General features: G+C 40.5%; 1 protein-coding gene across 1 annotated transcript; it reads left to right on the top strand.

Moving 5' to 3' along the window:
• Nucleotides 1–2,074: 2,074 nt before the first annotated feature.
• sars1 (seryl-tRNA synthetase 1) lies at nt 2,075–9,732 on the top strand. Its single transcript, XM_063464926.1, has 11 exons — nt 2,075–2,268; nt 3,226–3,296; nt 3,417–3,497; nt 3,598–3,756; nt 5,012–5,155; nt 5,281–5,436; nt 5,763–5,984; nt 6,151–6,280; nt 7,458–7,615; nt 7,813–7,942; nt 8,821–9,732. Exons 1-11 carry the CDS (start codon nt 2,133–2,135, stop codon nt 8,985–8,987), a joined length of 1,554 nt encoding a protein of 517 aa, XP_063320996.1. The 5' UTR covers nt 2,075–2,132; the 3' UTR covers nt 8,988–9,732.
• The last annotated feature ends 186 nt before the right edge of the window (nt 9,733–9,918 follow it).

Raw genomic sequence — 9,918 nt, 5'->3', positions numbered from 1 at the left:
AACTTTTTCATTGGAAGTAACCAGGATGGACACACAACATGTCACACAAAATGGAGAAGGATGCTTGGGATAGACTGAGATAAAAGCAGAAGACGCACTGTGGCTACCCCTAAAGGGAGCAGCAGAAAGATAGCGACTCTCCTCAATGGTTAGTACATTTCCATCTTGATCCTTAATCACTCTACTCTCTTGCAAGTCCAGGCTCTGCTTGTCTTTCTGTAAAAGTCACCTCTCTTTTTTTGCTGTAATCCTAGCCTCTCAGTACCCCTGTCCACTTTCTTCATCTCTCTGACTATCCTACTTCAGCCGTACATCTGCAGTCATCTAGTAATTCTACCCTATCTCACCTCCTCTCTGAACTCTCTGCAACATCCTTCTTTCTTCAATGTTCACCATTTAATCTTTGACTCTGCCTTAACTTGTTTTCTCTTCTTAATGACTAAATTCATCCTACAGACTACCACCTGATGCTTCCTCGTCACATTCTCCCCAGAGGAAAAATGTGACTTGGCATTTTTGCCTAGCTTCCTTCTCAGGAGAAAAGGAAGCCAGGCAGCACATTCTCAGCTCACCTTCACCCAGAATAGTCCACCTGTGTGCACCTTCCTTCACTCTTATATGTATTTTTGTCCTTCTACACTTTACCTACGCAACACCTTCTCATCAACTCTGTTCCCTTCAGGTACATGTCCTCTGAAGTCTTCTCCAACCACCAGTCTCTCACCCCTGAGAACACGCCATCCAATTGCAAATGTAGGATATATAAATGGTCAGTTATGATTATAATTACTACTAATATAATTGCAATATACGGTATTTCCTATTTTTACTGGAACATGTTTCAAAGAAGGGGTCGCTCAAGTGCTGCAAATTTTGAGAGCCATATTATCTGAGCTAAAGGCGTCCATCCCCAGGTTGTATATTACTCACATTTTAGGCTTTTGCTTCGGGGATCAAGTGTGAGTCACTGAGCTTAGGTTTCCAGATACTTTTCCAATTCTTTTGTTCATCTGGACACACAGTAGGTGCTTACCAGTTGTGACAGTCCCTGTTCCCATGTTTTACACATACTGTTTTTATGGTGTCCCAACTGAGATGTTTATTCCCCATGAGGAAGCAGAAGCTGATGTTTTCTTATTTATGTTATTTTTCTGTGTGGCAAATCTCAATTGGCTAATTAGTTAGTTAGTTAGTTTTTTTGGTCACTCACTTCTTCTTCTGCATTTGCAAATGCAAGAGTGACTCTTATGTAGAGCTGCACCACAACAGTTTTACAAAGCTTTTTTGAATGGTTCTACCAGCAAAACTTAATGATCAGGGCCCAATTATTTTGATCAAATTTGAGATCACAGTCATTTATCACGATTATGCATTGAGTTAAATGCTCCTAGAGTTTGTCCTCGAAATTCTAGAATACCCTGGCTGCCCAAAGCATTTTAACAATACATCATGATCTGCTTCCATCGACAAGGTCTTCACCTTCTGCTCTGCCAGACATTTAAACTGTGTTTTGAAGGTCCGTTTTTGAAGAGTATTTGAGAAACTTCATTCTGCTTGGTGCAGGGAACAGCTGTGATGGGAGGCAGATTGTCAGGCGATGAATTAGAAATTCCCTGATCTGGTTTTGCTTTGTGATCTACTGGTGGAGCATGCATTTTGATATTGTTCAACACCTCGAGGGATAAGCAGACTAACCAGGCAGCCCCCCACAGCACTTGAAATCTCACACAAGGTAGCCTCAAGTAGACATAAGAGGAAATGCAGTTTGTGGCACTTCATTGTTGAATAACATATTATCCAGCAGAGATAATTTCTATATAAATGTTTTTTTAACAATTAATTTCATAAATTAAATGTATTTAAAAACTGACAATACACCCTAGTTAACATGAGCATTTGGGTCTATTGTATTTATCATGAACAAAATACTGATCTTATTTAAGTTAAAATACTTGTTTGCATTGGAGTAAACAAAAGAACTCAGTGGGCTTCAGGGACTCCGTACAACTAGGATTACGTGGTTTGGGTTTTTGTTTGTTTGTTTTACGTGAACAACAAAATCTGGCAACTCGGTGGGAGGCGACGTCGGCACGAGCTCTATCGGTTTCTTCTCTGACAGACAGCGTGGAAAGATGGTGCTCGACTTGGACCTGTTTCGAACCGACAAAGGCGGCGACCCCGAAGTCGTCCGTGAGACTCAAAGAAAGAGGTTTAAAGATGTTACCCTGGTTGACAAGCTGGTGGCCGCAGACACAGAGTGGAGAAAATGTAAGTCACTCTGCAGCTAACGTCAACGCGGTGGCTAACGATGCTAATGTTAGCGTAGCCGTCAATGTATAATGGAGAACAGTTCACGCCAGACTCCATTTAAAAAATGTCTTTTTTAAGCTGTTACAGTTTAATTGTGGTTAACTGTTTGATCCGAAATGGGACCGAACAAGGTTTTGGACGTATTCAGGGTCCACCTGTTTATTCGGCTCATTGTAATACTAAATATAAAATCTTCAGAATAAATTTAGGGAATAATTTTGGTTGTTAGCTTCACTGTGTTGCTGCGCAAGCTAAAAGCTCACTGCAGTGGTCTGATCTCACTTAAGAAAGTCAGTAATTTAAATGGTAAACGTGCTGGTTGGTGTGTTATATTTGCGCCGTATTGATTAGTGGACAGAATGGTGGATCGATGTTGTACACTGTTTCTTAAGCAATTCATTGAAGTTTGTCTGTCATTTTATTTAGTATAACCAGATGTGAATAGCACGCTAATCTTAGCGCAGCTAGCATAATTCAGCAAATCTAGAAAAGCCATTGTGGTTGTTATTTAAGTACCTAGTTATTTAAGACCAAACTTTCACAAGACGAGTCACTAGTTAACCCACTGTTCCCATTATTCCGTTGACTTAGCTTAATGGGAAACGCTGGCTAACGCCGGGTTAGCTAAACGATGCCGGGTAGTCAATCTGATGCAATCCCAGCCAGCAACATGTCAGGTCAACCTCGCCCTGTAGTGTGACTACTGAGATAGTCAACATGATCCAGTTTTAATAATTTCTTCTGTACATTATTACAGGTATGAAAGTTGCCAAGACAGTGTTATGTTTATATTATTATTTTGGGCTGTTTAATACTTAGTTACTGTAAATCATGCCACCAGGTTATTAGACCAGCTGCTGTGGCACACACACAATCTCATAATGCACTGAGTCACTGATTTTTACCCCCTGACAGGCCGCTTCACTGCAGACAACCTGAACAAAGCAAAGAACCTTTGCAGCAAAAGCATCGGGGAAAAAATGAAGGTATTTCAACATAACACTAAATGGGGACTGTTGAGCATTGTATTTGTTTTCCAGTCCCTTCAGAAATAAACAAGGTTTAGCGTTGTCTGTCTTTAACCCTCTGCTTTGTTGCTCATGCAGAAGAAGGAACCAGTTGGAGAGGATGAGGCTGTTCCTGAAGAAGCGCAGAACCTGGAGTCTCTTACGGCTGAAGTTCTGTCGGTATGACTGACTGCACTCTTTTCTGTCTGCACAGCATAACTGTTTGTAAGCTGGCAAACAGATCTAACGAGCTTGTTTGCATTTTTTTGTCCTGTGCCAGGCCCTGACAGTAACCCAGATTAAAAAGGTGCGTTTGTTGGTGGACGAAGCGATAGAGAAGACGGACAGTGAGAGGGTAAAGCTGGAGGCGGAACGTTTCGAGTACCTGAGAGAGATCGGCAACCTTTTGCACCCATCTGTACCCATCAGCAATGATGAGGTGTGTGGTTTGGTTTGAGGGGGGTTAATACTAGAGCTCAACATTGATCTTGAATGTCTGAAAAGAAGACCGCTAGACTTTTTTTTTTTTTTTTTTGGTTTGGTCATCAATAGTACTACATGGTCTTTACTCCTAAAGAGGCTGCTGAGCTCAGTGAGCTGTGAAACATGGGACTGAAGTAAAAATTTAAAAAGTGTCACTAGTTAACTTTTTAGGTATATTTTAGCTGTATAGGTTAATACGTTTGTTGTTGTTGGGGGGTGGGGGGGTGGGGTGGGTGGTGGTGGTTGTAGACCAACATCTTAAATAAATTGAATTTAACTCATTTTATAGTAACTCAATTAAAAGTGAGCATCACTCTGATTGATGCTAACATTAGCAGTGCTAGCAGCAGAAGCAGCTTTTTCTTTGTAAATAACATCCACATGTCTGTAATGAATGTGGTTATTGATTTATCATCCATTATATGGACACAGCCCACGCAGAGATCAAAACACCATCATATCATGATCATTTTTCTGTCCTAATTTTCTGCCTTGTTCATTTACCACATCCATAGCAAGGGAAATAGAGCCACCATGAGGGGTCCTGTAAGCCAACAGTGAGCTGGTGTTGTACACTGAAAAGTTGCAGGCAGGGGAAGAACAGTATTATCATTTATTTAGCTAACCCTTCCTGTTATCAGCTGCTCCTTCTAATGCCGATCACCCATAAAGTGAGAAGTAAAACTTGATGACACAAGACTGGATCACCAGCAAATAGCAGGGTGTCTCACTGTCATTTCCTGATAATTGTAACTAACTGCACGAGGGTTACAGTTAGAAATCCAACTCTGTGTGTATTTTGGGTCTTGATTTAATGTATTGTGCTGTGGGGAGTATTTGCTGGCTTAATCTGGGTCCACTTGTCACCCAAAAGTGAAAGGTCACTCACCATTCGTGTGAAAGTTATTCATATGCTATAGTCTTTCCAGTTAAACAGTGCTCTCCTCACAAACAACATCAAAACACTGATATGATTCCATTAGTTTTTCCAGAGGATTGGAGAGTGTGCTTTCAGGCAATTCTGGCAGCATATACAGCTTTAACACGTCATTAAAACCTTCAAATAAATTTTATTGAGGTTTTTGTGAATCTGAAAATAAAAACACATGTTTTCCTTATTAGTAATTCACAGAATCTGGAAGTATAATAAATGTCTTGTCAGTTCAGGATTTTCTGATCATACAATCAAATTGTTTATTGTTTGCTGTCAGGATGCAGACAACAAGGTGGAGTGTACCTGGGGTGACTGCACTGCCCAGAAGAAGTACTCCCATGTTGACCTGGTGGTCATGATCGATGGTTTTGATGGCGAGAGGGGAGCAATTGTAGCTGGCAGCAGAGGTTATTTTCTCAAGGTAAGTTTTCATATGAAGAAAAGTAAGTAGAGAAACAAAGTAACACATAGTAGCATGACCAGGTTTCCCTTTCCTCTTCCTTTCCTTTACTGACCAGCTGTTTATCTCCTCTCTGCTGTGTTCAGGGTCCCCTGGTGTTCCTGGAGCAGGCTCTGATCAATTATGCCTTAAGGATCCTCTACAGCAAGAACTACACCATGCTCTACACACCTTTCTTCATGAGGAAGGAGGTCATGCAGGAAGTCGCCCAGCTCAGCCAGTTTGATGAAGAGCTTTACAAGGTATGGAGGCTGTCTCTGAATTGGAGCATGCAGTATACTTGTTCCAAAGTGGTAAAAATGTAAAACTTGTGCATTAGAGATGCAGAAGTTGCATTTTTGTAGATATTGTGTGAATAGTTCTCGTTATTAGATTTACAGTCACAACCGTGTCAAACTGGTATCCTGATAATGATGACGGTGAGTTGAGTGGACTTGGGCAGCCTGCCTACTCTGAATCCAGTAGAAGATAATTGGAGTGTGGCAGAAAAGAAGATTGGCAACCAACAAATATATATCTATATATGGATTTAGGTTCCCTCTTCAACCTCTCTACATGTTTCTGTCAGGTCATCGGAAAGGGAAGTGAGAAATCAGATGACAGTTCCATAGATGAGAAATACCTCATCGCCACCTCAGAGCAGCCCATCGCTGCCTTCCTGAGGGAAGAATGGCTCAAACCAGAGGACCTGCCCATCCGCTACGCCGGCTTCTCCACCTGCTTCAGACAGGAAGTGGGTTCCCATGGCCGAGACACCCGTGGGATCTTCAGAGTGCACCAGTTTGAGAAGGTCACTTTTGTTGAAATTGTGATTTTTGTATAATTACATTTTTTAATTTATTTTTTATTCAAAAACAATATGTCAGATTAACACTAATATAGTTTCAAAAACATTAATAACAAAAGTACTTTTTGCTTTTAATTTTAAACATTGTTTCTTCTACGTCTGCTTGTAGATTGAGCAGTTTGTCTATGCCTCACCGCATGACGGCAAATCATGGGAGATGTTCGATGAGATGATAGGAACAGCAGAAGAGTTCTACCAGTCACTAGGAATTCCTTATCGTATCGTCAACATTGTCTCTGGTAGGTCAAATACACGCACTCTCACTCCTCATACCACACTGAGCATTTTTAGTTGCTGGACACACACAGACAACACAATACAAGGAATAAATATTTAATTCAGGTCTTTTTATTTTTTAGGGATATTTTTTCTTCTCCATCATTTACTCAGATCTTATATTTTGTAGATAATCTCGCATTGTGAGTATCACAGAATCACTGTATTGCAATACAGTAATATTATACCATGAGACTGTGATTAACACTACAGCTAACCATACCACAATTAAAAGTGAAAACTTTAAATATATTATAAATATTACATATCCAAGTGTTTTGGTAGGAAGGAAGAAACACAACTGTTGGGCCATCCTGTGTACTACATATTACCGATTTCTTATATCCACACACACATTCAGTCTCACCCTAAAGTGAGACGGAAGAAATATCAGACTTGAATTTGGCCCATTCTTGAAGGTACAGCATCAAGTCTGTTTGTGTTGGAAACTAAAAGAAATCCAACACAAACAGACAGTTTGTTTTTTTAAAATTGTGCATGAAGAAGAAAAGAGAGATACATGGACTGACCTTCACCAAACCAATCATCATGCATGTTTGTACATAAATACCATCCCTCAGTTGGACAGTCATTCATGACTTGAACTATCCACTTCAGTAATTACTTTCAGCACAGTGGACAGACATTGAAAAATGAATGATTGTTTTGCACATGTAGGCCTACAAAATCTAGAACGCATTACAAACAGGGTAAATGTGTTCATCATTTAGCCAATAATTTGATTTTTACACTATCTGAACTATCAGTCCAGTATAACTCTGTATAACATCCACTAGGGGTGAATTGTTTGAAGCAGCATGAACAGCGTTGAGTTAAACACGCACAGCAGACAGTTCAAGATGACACAACCAGGCTGCGTCTGGGTCACCTGCACTTGTATGTGGAAAAATGAAGACAGTATGAAAATGCTTCATGAATTTCTTTGTGGTTTATCTGATGGAACTGAAACATTACAAACTGAATTCCTTCTGTAGATAAATTAGATAAACGTAATATCCAGCACTACCTGCTAGGCATTCACCTAACTGTGCTTTAAACAAGCAGAAAGAGTTTTAGATGATTTCTTTATAACTCAACCATGACATAAACTAACTGCTCTCTCCTTCATGTGTACTGTAGGTGCCCTGAACCATGCAGCCAGTAAGAAGCTGGATCTGGAGGCCTGGTTCCCCGGCTCAGGGGCCTTCAGAGAGCTGGTCTCCTGCTCAAACTGCACAGACTACCAGGCCAGGCGGCTGCGCATCCGCTACGGACAGACCAAAAAAATGATGGACAAGGTGAGTGCTCAGTTCCAACACAGCGTACAAGAACCAATGCAGTTTGTGTGTCTTGTCTGCTATTTCGTAAGGGATCAAAGATAAAGCGAATTACTTGGAAGCAGAAAAATCTTAACTTGCTTCCCCCTACACATGCGTTTCACTTTTCTGTAGCCACACTCTAAATTCATATCTCTCGTTGTCTTTGTGTTTTGTAGGCGGAGTTTGTGCACATGTTGAATGCAACCATGTGCGCCACCACACGTGTAATGTGTGCCATCCTAGAGAACTACCAAACTGAAGAAGGAATCATTGTTCCAGAGAAGCTCAGGGAGTTCATGCCTCCTGGTAAGCTGTGCTGGCTTTCTTACCTGCTTACTGCACCTAGAGACTTTTGATGTTAATGCACGCTATCATCCCAACTGTGTTTGTCTCCATATAATACTTAGCATTTGGAACAAATTTCAAATGCTTTGCAGCTTCCTTAGAGGAAAAAAATTGACATTTTTGGAAGTGCTGTCCTGCTGAGAGTTACATGTTAACATCCATACCCGTCAATCGTATGTGTATCCAACACTTGAAGCTGATCACAGGGACTGACTGCTACCCTGCCTCTGGCCCAGGTTAAACTAAGATGACTCCCAACATCTCTTCATATCATATTTGACACAGTGTCATGACAGTGATTGTTTATATTAGAGATGGTTAGTTTAAAGGCTCAAGGCTTCCCCCTGCTGGCCATTTTAAAAAAAATTCAAGTTTAAGAAACGTGACCACTGACTTCACTTCTCATACCCAGAAGCTGCATCCATGCTTTATATATTTATTATTTATTATTATTATTATTATTATTATTATTTATATTATTTACTTTATATGTAGTCTGTGTGTCATTAACATTCTTGTTCAGTGACTGTCAGCAAACAGCTTGCAGGAGCGTAGCTGTCACCCTCTGGTGCATTCTACCAGATGGTTGGAAAAACATGGGAAAATATGTTTTTAAGACAAGAAATAGTCATGTAAAATATTGGATATATTTTTTTATTATTAAAAAATCACACCAATTTTCTGACTTTACATTGTCAAACTTATTTTTGGAATGTAAAAAATGTTTCTTGTAAGCAGTGTTGTAATATCTCCTTCATCTGCTCAGCAATGTACAGTTTGCTTCTGAATTCACATGAAAGACATTAAATGTTTGTTTTTGTTGTTTTTCCCATCTTCAGGTTTGACAGAGATCATTAAGTTTGTCAAGCCAGCTCCCATTGATCAGGAAATGTCCAAGAAATCAAAGAAACAGCAGGAAGGAGGGAAGAAGAAGAAGCAGGGAGGAGGCGGCGGAGACCAGAACCTGCCCGATGCCATAGAGAACATGTCCGTGAACGATTCATAGACCCCGGCACACAGCAGCAGTGTCGCCTCACCAGCCTCACAGATGCACACTAATAGAACAGAGCGTTGCATGAATTGTAATGATCAGGGATTAGTTTGTCACGTCTCACAAACTAAACCTGAAATTGGCACTTAACGGTAATGTGAACGCTCGGCTCTGTTCCATCTGTGTCTGTCTGAGTGGGTGGTGTTTTGTCATCTCATCATTCACATAAAGCTTGCCACAAAAAGGGATCCTTTAGTCAGCCATCCCCAGGTCACTTCACCCCTCTATCACTGTATGACATCATCAGCAACACGAAGCCTAAAACCAACAGATAAAGCACAGCTGCCGACACCTCATGGAGCGTGTCGGCAGCTGTGCTGAGAGTCAGGCTTCTTTTCTGACTATTTCTGTCGTTGATTTGATACAAGCAGTCTTTTGGGAATATGTTATAAAAAGTATGCTTGCAGGATGTCGGGCATTGTTGATAATGTGTTCAAAAACTGTCTGAACTCAACGTTTGTTGACTGTGAGACACAACCTGGAACCCAACAGTAAATGGTTGGGTATTTTAACTGTCTGGTTTAGGCTTCTCTTTGCTTTGTCTGACCACAATCATCATTTTCATCCACTGTTTAACACGATGCTCTTCTCCACCTCGAGACGTTGATGTTTCCTGTATGTACTTGCTAAGATAAATATATATAATTGCGCATTGATGAAGTGGCACGCACTGTAAACAATAAATACAGTTGATATGGAAGTTCTTGTGTTTGTTTATAAGTATATGCACAAAGCAGACTAGATCAGTGGTGATGGTAATGTGACTAACCACACAGCAAGCCAGGCTGTTTATTAACTAATTACATTCAGAATGCTTTAATAGGCACCAAGTTCACAAAGTGGAGAGATCTGGTTTAGGAAGTCAAATTAGATGGTAGCAGCTGTT

Source organism: Pelmatolapia mariae, linkage group LG20 (genome assembly GCF_036321145.2).
Source record: "Pelmatolapia mariae isolate MD_Pm_ZW linkage group LG20, Pm_UMD_F_2, whole genome shotgun sequence".
NCBI classification, from domain to species: Eukaryota; Metazoa; Chordata; class Actinopteri; order Cichliformes; family Cichlidae; genus Pelmatolapia; species Pelmatolapia mariae.
The sequence above is the reverse complement of the archived record's forward strand: the minus strand, read 5'-3'. Positions and strand labels throughout refer to the sequence as shown.

What these genes read in the sequence shown, in the direction of transcription:
- sars1 (XM_063464926.1), top strand. Translation starts at nt 2,133, where the DNA reads ATGGTGCTCGACTTGGACCTGTTTCGAACCGACAAAGGCGGCGACCCC. An exon ending in GAGTGCACCAGTTTGAGAAG is followed by an intron (nt 5,985 to 6,150) that starts GTCACTTTTGTT and finishes GTCTGCTTGTAG; the next exon opens with ATTGAGCAGTTTGTCTATGC. An exon ending in CCAAAAAAATGATGGACAAG is followed by an intron (nt 7,616 to 7,812) that starts GTGAGTGCTCAG and finishes TGTGTTTTGTAG; the next exon opens with GCGGAGTTTGTGCACATGTT.